The 21051-nt window shown below is 30.1% G+C and overlaps 1 protein-coding gene across 1 annotated transcript in view; it reads left to right on the top strand.

Moving 5' to 3' along the window:
* LOC129615015 (collagen alpha-3(IV) chain-like) overlaps window positions 1–21051 on the top strand; it is a 41191-nt gene that overhangs the window by 18731 nt on the left and 1409 nt on the right. Inside the window, exons 2-8 of the mRNA XM_055530055.1 lie at window positions 15675–15857; window positions 15970–16014; window positions 16082–16761; window positions 16823–17184; window positions 17240–17957; window positions 18017–19094; window positions 19342–21026. Coding sequence (XP_055386030.1) covers window positions 15675–15857; window positions 15970–16014; window positions 16082–16761; window positions 16823–17184; window positions 17240–17957; window positions 18017–19094; window positions 19342–21026 — 4751 coding nt within the window. The remainder of the gene's footprint in view (window positions 1–15674; window positions 15858–15969; window positions 16015–16081; window positions 16762–16822; window positions 17185–17239; window positions 17958–18016; window positions 19095–19341; window positions 21027–21051) is intronic.

Raw genomic sequence — 21051 nt, forward strand, 5'->3', positions numbered from 1 at the left:
AAATACGTTTGACTATAAATTTTTTTGAATAAAGGTTGCCAAACAATGCAGTAGGTATTACAATTAACAATAAATTATGAACTTGAACAAAACTGATATCGTAAATGATTGTGGTTGTGGTGTTACAAAAAATTTTTACACAAAAACCTTTAGAAACAAGTAAGAACATACATTTATTCAGGTAGATGGTTTCCATATTTTTATGACACATACAAACGTATTTATATTTAAATATTTATATGAAACACATTTCATGTTGCTACTGTTTTGAATTAATTTATATTATTTTTGTGTTTGATCTCATACTAATAATTCGTAAGGTAAATGTGCCTGTCATCGTTAATAATTTTTCTATTCTACACAATTCACGCATACTTTAAGAGCCTAATTCAAACTATCATTATGATAACATACAAATGCATAATATATGTACCTTTTGGCAACCCTACTATTATATTTATAAATTATAATCTAAACGTAAACATTATATAGCTGTTTAAAACAAAAACACCATAAAAAATTTCATTTTAGTGTTCCTTATATCGTTCGTTCTTTTAGGCATAAATGAGGCGAGAAAAAGAATGAAACTGATAAGTCAAGAAAGTAAAAAAGAACAGAACAGTATAAGAAATAAAATGAAGAAAAAAAAATGAACCCTTAAAAATAACAATAAAATTGTGTCATCACTTAATGCATAAGTATCCCGCTAGTTAATTACAAAATAGCAAAAAAATAAAACGGTTTTTATTCAATCATTGCGCCAATTAAAGTCATTGAATCTTTACTTAAATAGAATAAAATAAAACCGAAAAAAATACGTAAGAATTATGTATGTTTGTACATAATGTAAATCATAAAGTAACGCTTTTGCACATTTATAAACAATGTATGAGAATGCAAAGACTTTAGCTCATTTTAAAATACATAATTATACAAACTTATTATGCATATAAAAAGAATGAAAAAAGAAACTAATAGTATAGAACTAATATGCATGTCAACTTTAGGTTTAGCTTTAAACATAGTGTAAGATCTCTAAAATTATATAGAATTAAAGCTATTATTATTTAAAATTATAGCTATTAAAGTAATTTACTGCTCAAGTTGACTTAGCACAATTATAACACATCACTCATATAACTTACTCAAATATAACAATTATTATAATACATCATTTAGCAACATTAAATCACTCATATATTTAAAATTAATAATATAGCAAAATTTGGTTGAAATGCCTGGATTCTATAAAATTGTCAATTTAATCAAGAAAATTATAATTTGAATAAAAATAATCCGATGAACTTTCTAGAAATCTATAACAGTATGCTTATAACAGTATAAGCAATGTATGAGTTCTAGAACGCTTATAACAGTATAATACTTTTAAGCGGCATTTTAATTTAACAAATAATTTACACTTTTGTTGCAATTTAGAATGTCTATCAAGTATGATGTGGTGTCTTCAATTATTTTTCATTTATGCATAATTAATATGATAATATTTAGTAGCTGTGAAGTATTTAGATCCATACGATAGACATGTTCATATAAAAGTACAAATATGTGTATATAAAGTATATTTATTTTCGTATAGTGAGAAAAATTCACACATAAAATGCTGTGAAATTTCTTTCTACTCGTATGAGACTAAGAAATTAAATAAGAATGAATTCTCTGAAATAACACTATATAACTACATACATACGCATATGTATGTGTGTATATAAAAGAAAGGATTTAAAAAAAAAAGATTTTAATTAATAAATTTTATATTTTATTTAAATTTTATCTCCAACTTTAACAATTTAAAAGAATTCTTTATTCAATTTACCCCTAATTGTGCATATTATTGCATTTTCATATTGCTACTGAATATTATTCTTAATTCAAAGTCTATATAGAATAAAGGTCATAAATTTTATCTTAGAAATTTAACAAAAACTATCACTTTCGGAATTACTTTCATTTTTATGTTCTACAACACCATGCCTAATTCTATCTATAATTAATTTATTTGACATAATATATATATATGTGTATAAAAATGCATTTTAGTTTAGCTGAATACAAAATTGAAGTTCACTCAGAAAAATTTTAAAATAAATACATGCATAACGGTGCTACAGTAACATATAGATTATAGATGCCGGAACTGTTACTGCTTTAAAACGCAATTCAGACATTTATTTTAAACTAAACTTTAGACTAACTAAAAAGAAATTATAAAAAAATAAAAAGAAATTATAACTTCCACACTAACAAGAGTTTGATGGGACAAGTTTTTCCAAATTTCAAGAAAAAAATTTTCCCATCAAAATCAGATTTTATGTAGAGCCAACTTACTCGCCTTAACTCTAAAAACCATACCATCACAAATTTTACATGTCAATCAAAATATATGGTTAGACCATTTTTTTACTACATGATCCACATTACTGAAAAACATAGAAAAGACGATATTCGCGCACTGTTTTTCATAAAATTTTTGTTATTTTTGTTTTTCTATATATCAAATAATAAAATATAAAACTTCCATTTGCTAACTTAAAAGATTGATCTAGAACTAAATATGCCTTCATATATGCATGTGTATTAAGTCCAATAATGGCATCAATCCGAGTTAATAAGGCTCAAAGATAAAAAAAAGCTTCGAGAAAAACTATATTTAGTTGCAATACACCCCAGAAGAAAAGAAAATGTATGTACATAGATAATTTTTTATATTATATTCTATACTATGCTATACAACAAATTTTTTCCTTAAAATGTATTTAAATGACAAAAACACTAACCTGCCACTATATAATCTCAGAAACAGCTAGAATGATTAACACTAATTCTTTAATCTTAATAAAAGATCATATTATAGTTATTATCAAAAAATAGTTTGAATCAAAAGAACAAATGCGTTTTTGCAAGAAAATTGCATGCAATGTACAGTAACTTGTACAGTAAACTCACCAATAAAATATAGAAAATTTTATTATTTAGGAAAATTTTTTTGAGTGTATTTTAGTCACATGAAACCTCTTATAATATTGATAATGCATAAACGACAAAAAACTGTACAAAATTTGTGTATTTGGAAAATTTACAAAAAAAAATAAACGAAACAAATTATCTAAATGTTCCATTTCATTTAACTACCTTATTTGTCAGATATTTAGAATATCCCAAACATTAGCATCTCATCACCATTAACATCATATTATTCATTGAAAGTAAATTAACACCATTCATTAATTAAATTTCCATACTAGATTCTCCCTCCAAAAAATAACAAAAATAAAAACAAAAAACAAAATACAAGAAACAAAAACACCATTAAAAGGTCGTCTTTATGCATTTATGAGTTTTTGCGTTTTTTTCGCTTTTTTCTTAAAAAAAAAAAAAAAAAAAAAAAAGAAACAATAAAAATAGGTCGGAATTTATCAAAATTCAACGAAAAAAAAAAATGATTTTTTTTACATAATTGCTTTTTAGCACTTTTCCCAAAAACTTTTGAAAAAAAGTTCTTATTAGTTTCAATCTGTCCGCCTATCCTGGAAAATGTTGGCAGAACTTCTACACTATTGGAGATAGAATGCTGAAATTTTATATGATCATAGATCTTTACTAGAAACTTACTTCCGTGGAAGAAAATTTTTACCTATTTCCCCCCTCTAAAAGTTATATTTTTAACTATTTATTGCGGAAAAGTTGCTGGGTCCTTCAATAGCGGTATACCGCACTTGAACTTATAAAAAAAAAACAAAATGGCCGTTAATTTATCGTTATCTTAAATCAGTTTTATCCAAATTTTTGATATCGTTTTTCTTCTAGACCGTAGAGTGTAGAAGTCTTCATACATTGTTTATCCTAAATGTATGCAATATTTGAATTATATTCGTATATGAATGAAAGCAATTTTAAAGATATTATGTAGACTGTTTTTAAAAACAGTATTTTCACTTGTTAAGAGAAAAAGTGCTATATTACAAACCATTGATTTGAACCAACTTTATTTTTTGTACATCTCGCTCATTCCTTTCTATTTTTTGTTTTATTTTATTTTTAATGTATTGAAGATCGAAATATTTCATGCTACAAGCTGCAACACATGTTGATTAGTAAGATTTCTTTCTTTTAAAACTCTAAATTTCTTATTTATGCTTCTATATTTTACGCATATTATATTGCACGGTGCATATCTCATTCATGTGTATAATATCGTATATTATGTTTGTGCACAAGTATGTATATGATATATAATATATTATGTTTGTATAATTATGTTGGATTTCACAGATATAATACTTGATATCCAATATGTACTCGTATATAAGTATTGTGCATTGATTTTAAACTATATATTTAAAATTTTTACTTAATATGTACATATCTATATAAGAAATTATAGTTTATAAATAGAATGTAAAGTTAATGTTACGGTAAAAGTTCATATTTTTGATCGCTTTGCAATTTACATGAGTTGTGCATGTAAAAGTATGTAGGCATATTTTTCTTAGGAATTTTAAATTTGAAAATCTCTGGAATAGTAAAAAAATTCTATAATACTAAAGAAATACTGTAAAACTTGTCAAAGCTGGAAATGCAAGGAACTGAAATTTTTTCCAGCTCAAACAGTTTTCCGAGTTGCAAATCCCAACATGGAAAAATAATTTTGTTAAATATCAAATTTTTTCATTATTCTATCTAAAATAGAATTATGATTAAGATTGTTGTCGTACAAATCTAATAATAATAGCCGCATTAATTAATCGATAAAACGAAAAAATAATTAATCACATTTACGACAGAAATTTCACAACTTCCGGCTTTATAATGAAAAAAAGTTGGCCGCGTGTGGGAAGCTTTTCCGTTTTTATATATAAAATTTTTTTTAAGAAGTAGCAGAATAGGAAAATTTCTTGCAAATACAAGCTCTAGTATCTGACTAGTGTCCGACCAATTTTGTTATATACTTAAATAACGACGCTATTATGAAATCATCTATACATATTCCTATATAGAGGCTGGTAAATAGCCAAGGTTCTCGACTACCCTTCACATTAAAGGCTCAAGGAAAGTCAAACAGTGTGACCAAAATAAATTTGCTTTAAGATAAATTGAATAAAGAGGAACACTCATATTAAAAAAAATAATAAGAAAGATTTTTTTTTTAAAATCACGTAGGACCCTTAAAAATATGACCATAGCGTCCTCTTGTTAATCTAGTTAATCTAAGTATTAAGTGATACGCTGATATTGTTTAAAGTGGTATACAATTTTTTTTTTAGTTTTCAAATTACAAATAAGTGTAATCAAAATCTATTCACATAATTTCTAAACTTATGTAATTAAATTTTTTATCTATTCGCTAATTAATTGATATCAATTTTTGAGCTACATACTTAATAAATTCAAAGTATCCAGTTTTACCGTAACATATTCTACACTCTTAAAGAACAGTATACAGTTGCGATGCATTTGCACTTATTTATTAATTTTATCTATATATAGGCATATACATACATAATATGTATATCATTAATTTTTCTTTTACATAACCATAGAGATAATATAATATTTTTAAATTGATATTACATCTGTGTATATTTTTCTTTAAAATTTTATAAATGAAATCCTCATAAAATTTCTTCGATTAAAATTTTTTCTTATCCATAAAAGTTCACTGGCCCTCTGATAACATGTCTTAAAGATATGTGCATGAATATATGCATATGTAAATGTAGATTAACAAATATATATATACATAGAACAATGCATGAATGAAAGTAATTACAAAAAAAAAAAATTTTACTTAATAAAATGCATTATCCCTTTTGAGTTTAAATGTGTACAAAATGATCAAAATAAGCAGATAACAGTTACCATAAACATTATATAATATTAATCTTTTTCTTATAATACCTTACAACCAAATAATAATGTTATTACAAAATTAATAAAATTAATTTCATATTCATCTAAAAAACGTATAAGGTGCCTTTTTTGTTTCAAGGATATTCTCCGTCTTAAGAGTTATCTATTGAATTGAAAGAAAAATTAAAAATTAATTCGAGTAATAGGATGAGATAGAAAAATATAACATAAAATTATTCAATGTTAAAATCAAAATCAAAAATAATTAATTACCAATTGTACATACATTAATGTAAACTAAAAAACATAACTGTTACAATGCAATGCAATTTTCTGAAAAAATTACAATTTTGCAATGGACTAAAATTTCGGTTACTTTGACGACCTGTTGTTATTTGAAAATTATTTTTAACTCGTTATAGCAATTTTTACTGTAATAACCTTATATTAAACTACAATGTAAGCTTTCACATACAATTATTCGAATCAAATATAGGGCTCAATATTATATTCGCTTAATTCCTAAGAAATATTAACATTAATAATCAATTATGATTAATCAAATAAGTAATCAAAGACATTGTGCATTTGGGATACATATTTCTCGATCTATTACTTATATCATGTAAATATAAGATTATTAATTATATTGTGATTTTAGATACAATTTCTGCGAGTCTTAATGAATTTATTTGAATTACAATATTCAAGTCTATATATTAAATGAATATTATGAAGTCAAAAATGTTTTTATACACATACATATGTCTGAGTTACATAAAAATATATCGATTTCTTAATATCATAAATATCGATAACAAAAATAAAATAAAGTTGAGTCAAACCAATGGTTTGTATTGTAGCACTTTTCCCTTCAACAAGTAAAAATTATGCTATTAAATACAGTCTATGTATACCTATCACACTATTAAAAATATTTTCATTCATTTACAAAACTATTTCTAGGATTGCATATATTTAGGATGATGCATACATGCAGTGTTTCAAATAAAGCAAAAATTAATATAAAGAGGGGTTAACATAATGCTCGATTTTAAGGGTTAATTGTGTGAGTTAAGAAAAATAATTATATTTTTTAATGTCATGGAATTTACCGTTAGTTTTTTGCGTTTACAAAAATTTGGAAAAGCTTGCAGTTTCGGAAATATAAGGTGTCAAAAATTCAAATTTCACGAATTTCAAGAGGTGATAACTTGAGAGGGGGAAAAAAATTTTTTTCCAACAAAATGAACTATTTATTAATATCTAAAAGCTCCCAAAATTTCAAGCTTCTACAAGCTGGGGTCTAGAAGAAAAACGATTTTAGAAACGATTTTTAAAACTAGAAAAATTTAGAAAAAAAACACTTTTGATAACGGTAAATTTGAACGGCCATTTTGTTTTTCTAAAGTTTAACCATAGTACACCGCGCTAGGGGAAGCAAGCCGCTGCCTTTGTGCGTTAGCAAAATTTAAAAAATGCTTATGGTTTCATTGCAACAAATAGTTAAAAAAGACCATTTTTAGGGTTTTGGGGGGGTATAACTTCTAGAGGGGGGGAGATAAGTGAAAATTTTGTTCTACGGAAATAAGTTTCTAGTAAAGATCTATGTACGTACAAAATTTCAGCTTTCTATCTTTAAGGGTGTAGAAGTTTTGTAAACAGACACACGGACAGACGGACGGACGGACGGACGGACGGACGGACGGGCGGACGGACGGATGGACGGACGGACAGAGTGAAACTAATAAACACTTTTTTTCAAAAAATTTTTGGAAAAGTGCTAAAAACGCAAACTTTGCCATCACTTTTATGAATTTGAAATAAATATAGGACGAATTGTTTAATAATAGCAAAAAAATGACAACAATTCTCAATAATAAAATTTTTATTACAATTTTTGCATACAAGAAAAGGAATTATAAGCCACACATCCATCTAAACATACTCGTATGTACAATTCTTTATTTTGTGCAGTATATCAGAAAGTTTGCTATTTAATAAGAATGTAAATACGAACATCAGATTATTTTTTACAAAATATCAGTTGCATTATTTTGTAATTAAATTAAACGCACTTATACAAAGAAATTGTACATAATACAAATTTAATAAGCTTAATATTCAAAAATTCAATAATTTTAATTGTGAATGTAATTTGCTTACAATAATTAATGAATATGTATTGCATTATATAAAAATGATATCATACATTTTATCTATATACTACATAAATGTTTGTACATACGTAGAAATGATGTCTTATCACAAAGCATGCTTCTTGCATCCGGGAACAAGATTCTGAAAAAAGGGCCATTGAAAAAAAATTTTTTTATTTCTGATTTTTTCTCTTTTTTTTTTAACTATTATTACAATAATTATTTATAATAATGTAATCTTAGAACGGAACTTAATTTGTGATGTGTAATCGTAACAAGGAATTGAAGTAATTATTAAGTAAAAATTTTATTACGAGGTCATTGTAATCATATACACACAATAAGAGATGTAAGAAAAAATAATAACAAAAAAATAAAAAAAAAAACATGAATAATAATATTTAAAATAACTTTAATTTAAATTTATTTTAATATAAAATTTTAACATTTGTGATTACCTAATTACAAAAGAAAACAAAAAATATGCTAAAAATTTTTAAGCATAAAATCTGTTTGATTAATTTAATATGCAAGAATTCCTATTATGTAATTGTAACTATGTATATGTTGTTCTGAAAATTATTTTAAGTAACATTGTAAATCATGCATGTACTTATGAAAATGACATATTGCTGATTTCATCAATTAATGTTTCCGTGTGCATATTTAAAAAATCAAACAGAAGAACGGGGTATGAAACAAAAAATTCAATCTCATCCACATATATATGTATATACTTAACAATGTATGTGCATTTAGCATGTTGCAGAGACTTGGCGGCAATTATCAATAAAAAAAAAAACATGATCAAAGTAAAAAATAATTCAAAAGAATTGAAATTCAGCAGAAAATAAAAAAAAATTATAATAAAATTATCAACAGCACCCTTAAACTTATAAACGAAGAGAAAAAATTTCAATAATTAAAAAGTATTTCATATTCATTTTTTATAAATAATTTGTCTTGATGATTGATTGTTATACTGATTAAGAACATATATTTCGATTCGTATATAATATATGAACGTATTTATGTAAATATAATTTTGATAAGATGCTAATGTTCACGTTTTCTTACCATTTTATAGATTTATTCATAAAATTTAATTTTTTAGCACATTTATAAACTTTAAATTGGAAGAATGAAGACGGTCATATGATGCACAAGGCGCATATAAAAACGAAGTTATTTTTTTTTTTTTAACACATATGCAAACTGACAAGCAATATCAGATTCACTTGTCTGTTCATCTGATAACGTAGAAAACTGATCATATTGACGAGAAATAGATTTTAGAGAGAGAAAAAATTATTTATTTTGAATAAAACCTTTACGTAAATTCCTCCCTTTTTTAAACGTAACATCTTAACCTTTATGTAAAGTTATGGCAGTTTTAGCTGTGCAACTTGTTAATTCGCAAGAAAATTCAAGATTTATTTCTTCAATTCTAAAAATTTATAGTAGAATATCAGAATTTTTCAACATTAACTTTGAACAAGTTAATTAAATTCTAATTAAAATTGCAAATGATTGAATTTTATCCAAAATATTTGAATTTCAAATATACGTAGTTTGCTTTTCGGCATATTAAAAATTCCAATATAATTTATTGATTTTATGTCATATTATTCAAATGGATGCATTTTAGCTCGATTTTCACTTGAATCCTAGTTATATGAATTATTTCTGTATGTGTATAGTTTATTGTAAGAAATTATTAAGTTATTATTGTGTACAATAGTCGATAAAAAATATAAAAAAAAATAATACAAAGTAACTACAAAGTATTGCAAAAATATTTGCTTGTTATTTATTTCAAGTTATTTCAACTAAGCTTTAAAATATTTTAATGTACAAAGATTTAAGTATAATGAATTTAATATACATATATTGTATGTAGGTATGTAGGTATATCAAAGAATAAATCGCCATGACGTGAATGCATGTATGAAAAAAAAAATTTTTTTTTTTAATTTCCTGTAGTTTTTTCCATTAGAGAGATAAACAGAAATACACCATATTTTATATAAAAAAAGAGAAAATTATTCTGTTTACAAACGTTTCAAAAGAAATAAAACATGCAGAATCAAAAACAACTAAAAATCATCAGTGATTTTTTTAAACTAAAAATCCAAAACATTAAATGAAAATCTACAGATGGTCGGTCCATAAACTATTCCACACAATACGGAAATTAATGTTAATAATATTTATTTAAACTTTGTTTAGAGTTCAAAAAAATCTATATATATTGAATGCAATTTCATAACATAAATTTAACCTTTAATTTTCACATCAATATAAGCATTATTAACTTTGACTATTAATAAATTTTTCTTATAAAAGTTTTGCAAGGAAAAGAAAAAAAATATATCGGACAAAATGAAAAATTTACAACTTTTTTCCTCTTTTTGAATCTTATTGCCAACATTAAAAAATATTTAATGATTCATAATTCTGAAATCATAATATTTTTTATCTTAGTCTGATATTTAAAAAAATAAATTATCTTTAAAAATAAGCATTCATTTTTATTTGTAAAAAGAAAATCATTTTGTAAAAAGAAAGAAAATTGCAATAAGTTGCGCGTCAAACTGAAACTCGCTCTTTAAGGTGAAAACGAAAGCTAAGTACAAACATTCATGTTCCACAAAAGCAGAATTTCACTATTTTCCAAATTTTTTTCCAGACATTTTTCTAAAATAAAATTTTTATTTTCTAAAATTTTGTTTTCATTTGTTTAAAACAAAATTTTTTATATTATCATGAAGTAAGGAATATCGACAGAAGGGCTATTAACGAAACAAATAGCACCTTCCGTTTCTAGCATAAAACCGATATTCTAATATTAAATACCAACCAATATTTAAAAAAAAAAACAAGTGAAACGTTTCAGACGGTATAAACCGATTGAATTATAATCTGCACTTGAAACCATATTCTATAGAAACTTTACGGATATGTCTGACGCATAATTTGACACACGACTGCCAACTTTCATTTATTCGACCGTATTATTTTTCCAAATATTTAATTGTATGAATTTTCCAAATATTTGTAGTTGTATGGCAGCTACCTGTACCCGTTGTATGAATTGGTCCAATTACGATAAGGTCCTTGGCACAAAATAAATAACTTGTGAAAGTTTTTTTAACAGCTAGCATATAATTTTATTGTTGGGGAACAGAATGAAACGTGTCTTTTTATATTCTTTTTAGAAGAGGAACATAATTTTCTACATAATATTTAATTTGCAATTGCATTATAAAGTATATTGAGAGAAATGATATATTGAAGTGATGAATAAAGTTTTGCTCCGATATAATAAGAGAATAAGGAGAATCTTTAGTTATCGTAACCCGACTTTATAATAAATATTTAGTGAGAAATTACCAAAAAGCACGAAGCGGGAAACCCAATTTAATTGTAAAAGTAAAAAATTAAAGCAATACATTTTTCCATATTTTGAAATAATTTCAATTTTTTATATACCCTACATATGTACATAATTTTAATTTTAAAAGCTTACGGTAATTAATACAGTTGTTACGTTAGAAGATATTGTTTCGCCAATTTGTCCTCAATTATGGAAATCAATGCAAAATCGATGAAGCTAATTTTAACAAATTTATTATTAATAGCTATTGGGAATTCCACATAGTGATATTTATATAATGTCTATATACATTCATATATGGTTTGTCCATTTTAAAAGACTATTATATTGCAGGGGAAGAATTCGAAATCTATTTTGTGAAATCTAGTTGTCATAACAATTGGTTTTTATTTTGAGCCCTTTGTTTGAGTTTTGCTATTTTCGAAACAGTTAAACAGATAAGATTATCTGTTTATGTGTTAACAGGTTTTTATATACATGGTTATGTATTTATTTTTGTTGTATATTTTCTCTGTCCTGTGCCTGTCCTTTTTGTTCTTTGCTATCGTTTACTCATTTGAATTTCGTTTATTACATAATTACGAATCAAATATTTTATTTATTTTAATAATATGAAAAGTCAGTCCTTCTTAAATATTTTGTATAATTTGACACACATATTTTTTTCCAAGTTATTCTTAGTTGTTCTTAGAAATCTTTATAATGTCATGATATTATTTTTAACAAATACTTTATTTGTTAACAATTATGTACTTATATACTGCACTTATTAATTACAGACCGTACATATGTAATGATATAAGAATGTAAATATCAAAATGCAAGAATTGCAAAAAAAAAATACTTATACATTTTTATCTAATTTTGTACTTTTGATATGAACACATTTTTTGACATCATTTCCGATTTATTTGATATACATTATACACATACATACTCGTACTTGTGTTAAATTTTTTTTCTAATTGCAAGCTTAAACAATGGCTATTTAAAATGTTTATTTTAAGCTTAATGATAAATATCTGTATATGTAAAAATATTTTGTGTACCAAAAATATTATAAAAAAATTCTCGAAAGAAAAAAAAAAATTATCACAATTTATTTTGATATTTTTTGTTTTTTGTTTTTGCCACAATTTTTTTCCTCTGACCCTACATAGCGGGCCATAATAATTTTTGTTTTGCAATTTTTTAAAATTGTAAATTTAAATACTGAGTTCATTTCATATATCTGATATTATTCGCTAGGATTTAATGCATAACATGCATATAGAATGTAATCATCACAAAACTTATACTATATACTTATAAGGCAAGAATCATATTGTGTTTGCATTCTTGCAGTTGATTATTGGGCACACTTTATGTTTATGTTTGGAATGAAACATTGTACACATATGCTAGAGTTACCATCCATACTGTTTTTCTTCGATATGTCCTCATTTTTAAGTTCTCAATATTAATTTGATCTCATATTTTAATTTTTTGTAATGTTCCTTACACTGTGTAATAAAAAAATGTAAAATAAAGGTACATACTATTCCATAAATATATAAAAAGGGACACTTTTTTCATAAATTTTTCAGATTTCGATTTGCATTGTTTTTCGCGTTTAAATAAGTTTTTTTTGTAGTTATATTTTTTTATGTTTGTAATTACAAAAAAGATATATTTTAAAAAACAGAACATACTTGAAATTTAAAGCTTTCTCTATTTTGCCCTCAACTTACAAAATTTTATAAGGAAACTATATTGAGAATACTTTTACTGGACGAATTACGAAATAATATTAAAAATTCCTAATAATTTCTTTATATTATTTCAACAAAAATTAGTAATAATATTAGATTCGCTTCTTTCTCAAGCCAATAGGAATTGTATGATTTATAAATACTGACTTTGCCCCCATTTTATTCTTTTGTCAACTGTTTTTTCTGTTTAAATTACGGTCACTCTAAAATGTAGAGTGAAATGCAGAAATAATAATTACCCGACATATTTGCATTATTAAAAACTTATTTTTTTTAGTACTTTTTGTGTATAAAACTAATGAAACTTTTAATTTTAATATGATTTTACTTTTAAGCATACTTATATGTATTCAAGATTATCTCTCTTTTACGTGGGTGTTAAAATTATATCGTCAATTTAAGAATAAACATAAATAAATATAAAAAAATGCATATATTGGCACCGTCTACAATGAATTCTTATAAAAGTTTACATGGTCAATTAAAATGCAAATATGTGACTTTTTAAAAGATAGACGTTTTTCTTGTAAACAAGACAAATTACAATTTTTTTTTTAAAATGAAACCGAAAAAGAATTCATTTATAATAGAATTTTTATTGTGAATATTTAAGATATTTGATGAAATAGCTATTATATTAAAGATATGTATATATGCAATAGGTTCCATATTGTCGAACGTTAACGAAAAGAAAATTTTAAATGAATTGTTCGCCTCAGAAACCTTTTGAATCTAATGAATATTGATAACAATTGCAATAATGAATTTTTTTAATATTTAGTTTTTTTAATTTTTAAAATATTTCTAAATTTTTTTTCGAACTTTAACTATATGTTCATTTCAAGATTACATTTCATATATTCTGATATTTTAAGATGAATATACCACAACTAATTTTGTGTTCATTGTAGCCATTTTTATTAAACTCATATTAGCCAAACTAATATTAGCCATTTTTATTAAACTCTTTTCAATTTACAAATTATAATAAATTTTAGTCGATAAAATTCATAGCACATATATTTATAAATGTGTCGCCGTGGTGCATGATATCATCCACGTCTTTATTCTTAATTTATTGAACTTAACGTCTAAAGAAGTAGTGTTAAAATCAATAATATTACGAATTATAACAAATAATTTAGTGGTATTAGTTCGTTTCAATCAATAATAACAAACAAAATTTGTATGAAATTAAAGTATTAGTAGAAGAATATTTCAGGAAAAAAATTAAATTGACATGTTGCTAATAAAATACATCTGCTCCTGTGTTCCACTATTAAACAAATTGCTCAAATTAAAGAGGTTATAAAAGGTTTTATTTTTAATATGTGCTAATATACATGCCTACACAGTATAGAGTTTTTGAGTAAATCCAGTTATTGACTATGCCTACATATTTATATAAGCACAAGTATTATGAATATTCCTTATGTAGTCAATTATTATACTTATAGAAATACATTAAATCAACATAAAATTATGTAATTCAAAACTAGAATGCGGATTTAGTTTTATAAGATTTAAAAATTCCGTTTATTCTGCTTTATTTGGAAAGCAGACTCTGATTTCAAATTGGAAAACGACAATGGTGTGATCATTGTTGACTGAATTGTTCTTCAACATATATTTCTCGCTTAATACAAAAAGTTTAAGATTTAGCCTAACGACAAAATATAGAAAAAATGTTTGTATTCATTAAGATAAAAAAAATATAAATAAGAATACAAAGAAAACTTAGAAACATTTTTAGTTTTAATATTAAATCATTCCAATCAAATTTATCTCAGTTTTTTACCTGAGTTCGTGCTATATAGTTATAGAGTCCACCTTTTACTTTTAATACCCCTATACACTTCTATATATCTATATCTATAATATACGAACGAACACAATATTGAATTAAAAAAATAAAATTTTATTTGTTCAACGTAAACTTTTTTTGCACTGCTCTTATATCCGTAAATACATACACATATTGCTTTCGCATACAGCAAAAATATAACCAAACATCTTCATATACGTTATAATTATTAATACTCACTTCATATAATATGTATATAAATTTCTTTACATAAAAATTCCAAATCAAAATTGAATTAAATCTAAATTATACATTGCAACAGCCAAATTTTCTTTTAATAGGCATGTTGTGCGGGATTTGGCACAAAAAACAAAGCTCCTCAAAACTAGTTAAAAAATTTTCTATATTTGATAAATTTTAATATACGAGTAAGATTACTAAAATTCTAATTGAAGGTGACAAAATAAAACAATAACAATTTCATTTCTTATGGTTCCATAATCGTTAATAGGTATTAATTTTACTTGTTTTTTTAATGCTGAAAATTTATATTCTATTCATTTTTATTCTTTTAAATTTCCAATGCACCTACTTAATTTTTTAAAACATGTACCACATGTAATTTTAAGTCAAACAACTTTGTTAAAATTTATTTTTTATGAAATTTTCATATTTTGTTAATTTTTTGTTAATAGGATTGTTCTCCTGCACAATGTGATTGTAAAGGACTTAAAGGAAACAAAGGAGCACATGGGCCAATTGGTTTTCCAGGACTTGAAGGTTCCCCAGGTGATTTTGGTCCACCAGGACCTCTGGGTCGTACTGGGGAAGTTGGAGATTTTGGTGAATATGGTGAAACCGGAGAAAAGGGTCATAGAGTAAGTATTCAAATAATAATCAAATTTTCTTCTTCTATTTTGATATTTGCGCAAAAATTTTGATGTATATATGTATATACATAAATTTTCTAATGAATATTATATTTTATAGGGCGATGGTGGCGAACCAGGACGTCCGGGTATTCCTGGAAGAAGGGTATTAATTTTTACTATAAATTTTTTTGATATTTTATTCATTTGCATTACTTTCAACTGTTATATAGGGCAGTTCTGGAGAAGATGGACCTCAAGGTCCACGAGGTATTGATGGCTGTGATGGAAAAGATGGTGTTATGGGAAATCCTGGTTACCCTGGGTCTCCAGGTCTTCCTGGTTTAATGGGTAAACCAGGGCTACAAGGTCCTACGGGAGATGCTGGAGAGGGTGGAATTAATTCGAAAGGAGTAAAAGGAAATAGAGGTGACTCAGGATATCCTGGAGCCGATGGACCACCCGGTTACAAGGGCTACAGAGGATTAAAAGGTTTTGTTGGTATTTCTGGATTTCCAGGTGCGAAAGGACCCAGGGGTGATCGTGGTATGCGGGGTGATGACGCCGAAATTCATAATCCATTAATTGGAACTGGAGAAAAGGGGCAAAAAGGAGATCCAGCCGATAAAGAACATGTTCCTTATGAGAAAGGGCGGGATGCTCCAAAAGGTCAAAAGGGCGATAGCGGAAGAACTGGTTTGCGAGGAAATAGAGGTTTTCCAGGTGAAATTGGTGCCCAAGGATTACCTGGCATGCGTGGTGGAGCAGGTGAACAAGGTTGGCCTGGAGAACGTGGGAAACCCGGCAAAGTTGGGGAAGCCGGTCCAAGTGGACCTAAAGGTGCTAAAGGTGCTCCAGGTTATTCTGGTCCTGATGGGATTGATGGAAGACCAGGACTTACAGGAGAAGACGGGTATTTTTTAAGAATATATGAATAATTGCAAATTTTAAAACATATTAATACCTATAAACAGTTATGATGGTACCCCGGGGCATCAAGGTGAAGCAGGAGAACCAGGAACTTATGATCCCAATCTTGACGAACGACATCCTGGACCAATAGGACCCCAGGGTGAACAAGGGGAGCCTGGTGAAGCTGGAGTGGCTGGTATACCAGGAAAACCTGGACGACGCGGTTTAATTGGCTTTCCTGGAATACCTGGAAATCCCGGTCTTCCGGGACCCCCAGGGCCAGTAGGATTAAGCGTAAAAGGTGATCCAGGATCGCCCGGAGAACATGGAAACATGGGCCCTATTGGTCCATCCGGAAGACCAGGTGGGATTGGTAGACCAGGACCTAAAGGTTTTGCTGGCAGAAATCAATGGGGTCCGAAAGGTATAAAATTTGACAGGAATAGTGGAAACAAATACTACATATCTCTTATAATTAGGTTATCCCGGTACACCCGGAAGACCAGGGCAACCAGGACATGTTGGTGATCGAGGTGAGCCTGGTCTCCCTGGTCAAAAAGGTTTACCTGGAAGTGGTTTCAACATAACTGGAAAACCAGGTGCAGATGGTTTACCCGGATATAGAGGCAAGCCTGGAGTTGATGGTTTATTTGGTCTTCCTGGAGACAAAGGAGATAAGGGCCCGAGAGGCGACGATTGTGGATTTTGTCCCCCAGGCCCACCAGGGACTCCTGGCGACAAAGGCGAAAATGGCTATCCCGGAATACCAGGACTAAGAGGCAAGCAGGGCCTCACAGGGCCGAGAGGGCCCAAAGGTTTGGCAGGATATCCCGGGAAACCAGGATTTAAGGGACAACTAGGGCCAGAAGGTATTCCAGGTGATACTGGAAAGCCAGGAAGACCAGGAAGACCTGGGAGACTTATACTATTTGGTAGTAGAGATGAGCCAGAACCAGGTGATATGGGGGATACCGGATACAGAGGAGAACCTGGAGACCAAGGCGTTCCTGGATTTGTTGGAACCCCGGGCGCCAGAGGTCAATGGGGAGAAAAAGGAGAGCAAGGAGATTATGGTACTCCAGGACGCCCAGGAAAAGATGGACGAGACGGCTCAGATGGCACTGACGGGATACCAGGGCAACGAGCAGACGCTCCAATATGGAGTTTGGTTGGAAACCCCGGAAATCCTGGTTTCAAGTAAGTAACAAAGCTGTATTTAATATAAAAATATTTTTTAATGTAAATGTCAATTTTAGAGGAGCTAAAGGAGAAAGCGGATTCAATGGAGCAAAAGGGCAAAAAGGAGAACCATCTCCATCAGTAACTGCAAATGCTGGAGAGAAAGGCGACAGAGGTGAACCTGGAATAAGAGGCGATGATGGTCCAATAGGAGAACCAGGTGATGATGGCTATACTGGCCTGAGAGGTGATGTTGGACCTCAAGGAATAAGTGAAGCAGGACCAGAAGGTCTCAAAGGCTATCCTGGTGTAATTGGACCCCAAGGACCCAGTGGTGAACCTGGTGCGCCAGGACTAAATGGTCTGCCAGGAGTAGATGGTCTGCCGGGGATAAAAGGATCTCGTGGAGAACCCGGGCCTTACATCATTCCCGGTGAATATGGTTTACCTGGTAATGCGGGTATAATAGGGTACCCTGGTGATAAAGGATATCCTGGAAGACCTGGTACAAGAGGCAAGCCGGGACTAAGAGGTAGACGTGGCGAAAAAGGAGACGATGGGCCGCACGGTATTCCGGGTTTACCAGGTGCTCAAGGAGAACGAGGTGACTATATTGTAGGACGAATAGGGGAACCTGGTAGTCCAGGCCGTGACGGAAAAATCGCTCCACCAGGTCAACAAGGCCAGAAAGGTGAAACTGGACCAAGAGGATCTCCAGGAGGACACGGGGCCAAAGGGGATACTGGGTTTCCGGGAAGATTTGGAATACCAGGAGACATAGGTTTTCCGGGCGATGTCGGTTTTGTTGGTACACCTGGTTATCCCGGTCCAATCGGAGAAACTGGGGAAATTGGTAACGTTGGTAGGCTTGGTAGGCCTGGTCATATGGGACGTCGTGGTGATGTTGGCCCTATGGGCCCGAAAGGTGACCAAGGCCCTCCTGGTTCTGTAGGCCGAGCAGGAAGAAATGGTAGACCAGGTAAAAAAGGTGAAAGAGGAGCTTATGGTTACACAGGTCCAAAAGGAGAAAAAGGTGATCGAGCTTTTAGCGGAATGAAGGGTGAAATGGGTGATCCGGGTAACATGGGCCCGCCAGGTAGAAATGGTTTAAATGGACCTCAAGGATCAAAAGGAATTGAAGGAGAACCAGGAATTGTGAGTATATTATCCATAACTTTATATGAAAAAAAAAAATCTTTTTCTTTGATCAAGGAAATTGCAAACGAAACCCACTTTGTATATTTAATATACCTCATAATTCAAAATTTATATATTTTTGAATTTCTACATATGCTACTGCTATACACTATACGGAAAATTTTTTTTGTTAAATTTAAAATTATATGAGGATTTCAATATAAAATCAAATATATGCTTAAAGCATTCATTTTATACTTTTTAGGGCTACGAAGGTCCCAGTGGTTTAAAAGGTGAAACGGGTGTACCTGGATCTTTTGGCTTAGATGGTCTACGTGGTCTTAAAGGTGAGCGTGGAGCAACAGGATTTCCAGGGCAAGTGGGTGAAATAGGAGAACCTGGTTTTGACGGCTATCCAGGTTTAGCTGGTAAAAATGGCTTAATTGGAAGAAGGGGAGAGTCTGGCGATCCAGGACCAATCGGTGCACCCGGAATGAGAGGAGAACCTGGTGAATTTGGATTCCCGGGTTCTATGGGAATAAAAGGTGATTCTGGAGATCATGGAATTCCAGGTCGGCCAGGAGAAAAAGGTGAAAGGGGCGAAATAGGTGAAGAAGGAAGGCCAGGACAAGCAATAATGCAAGGAAGATATCGTGGTGACAAAGGTAACGTTGGCCCTCGAGGTTTAGTGGGTGAACCAGGTCCACCCGGAAAAGTTGGTCCACCCGGATATACAGGAAATAGAGGGTTACCAGGAAGCATTGGTTACGCTGGACGACCAGGACCTGAGGGTTTTCAAGGACGAAAAGGTCAAATTGGTGATAGGGGTCCACGTGGTTTACCAGGAACCTTACCATCATTTATTAACAAAGGAGATGAAGGTGACCCTGGGCACGACGGTTTACCTGGTCGACCAGGACCAACAGGCCCTAAAGGTGCTCCAGGAGATTATGGAGACGACGGCCCATTTGGACTCGCAGGACAACCAGGATCTGATGGTTTCCCCGGAATCAAAGGCATAACTGGTGATGGCGGTTACCCGGGAATAGACGGTATTCCAGGACAACCAGGCCCACCAGGTTTAAGAGGTCTTCCAGGAGACCCTGGAATTAGAGGACCTTCAGGTAATCCGGGATATGGAATACCGGGAATACGAGGAGATGTCGGTGACAGAGGACACCCTGGATATGCTGGCATAGACGGTGAAAAAGGAGAGCAGGGTATGTTTGGAAGACCTGGTCAGCCGGGAAGATTTGGTCCTAGAGGTCCAAGAGGACCAATAGGTGATCAAGGATGGAATGGTATTGAAGGTTTAGAAGGTGTCAAAGGTTTAAAGGGAGAACGAGGCGTAACTTATCCTTATGAGATGGCTAGACCTGGTTTTAAAGGAGATGCAGGTTTACCTGGTTTTCCCGGCGAAGTTGGAGAAATTGGTTTTATTGGGGCACCTGGCGCATTTGGCTATAGAGGTTTGAAGGGGTACCGCGGTGAATTTGGCATCGAAGGATATATGGGGTTGCCAGGAAGAAAAGGTGAACCTGGTACGACAGGACCACCTGGCTTTGATGGTTTGCCTGGTATAAGAGGTTACAAGGGTGAAAGAGGTGATCCAGCGCCACCCGGACCCCCTCCCAGAAGTAGAGGATATACTTTTACACGCCATTCACAAACAGTTCGCATTCCTGAATGCCCTGCTAATACTGAAAAGTTGTGGGAAGGCTACTCCTTAGCAGCCATTATAGGTAACAGTCGCGCTGTGGGTCAAGATTTTGGAAAAGCTGGTTCATGTCTACAAAGGTTTACAACAATGCCATTTTCATTGTGTGGTACTAACAATGTGTGTAATTATGCTCAAACAAATGAAGACAGTTTATGGCTAGCAACACAAGAACCAATGCCAATGTCAATGACACCTATAGAATCGAGGGATCTTGAAAATTACATTTCAAGGTAAATACATATGATTGAAATTTGA

Source organism: Condylostylus longicornis, unplaced genomic scaffold, assembly GCF_029603195.1.
Source record: "Condylostylus longicornis isolate FDR11 unplaced genomic scaffold, ASM2960319v2 ptg000135l, whole genome shotgun sequence".
In the NCBI taxonomy this organism is placed as follows: Eukaryota; Metazoa; Arthropoda; class Insecta; order Diptera; family Dolichopodidae; genus Condylostylus; species Condylostylus longicornis.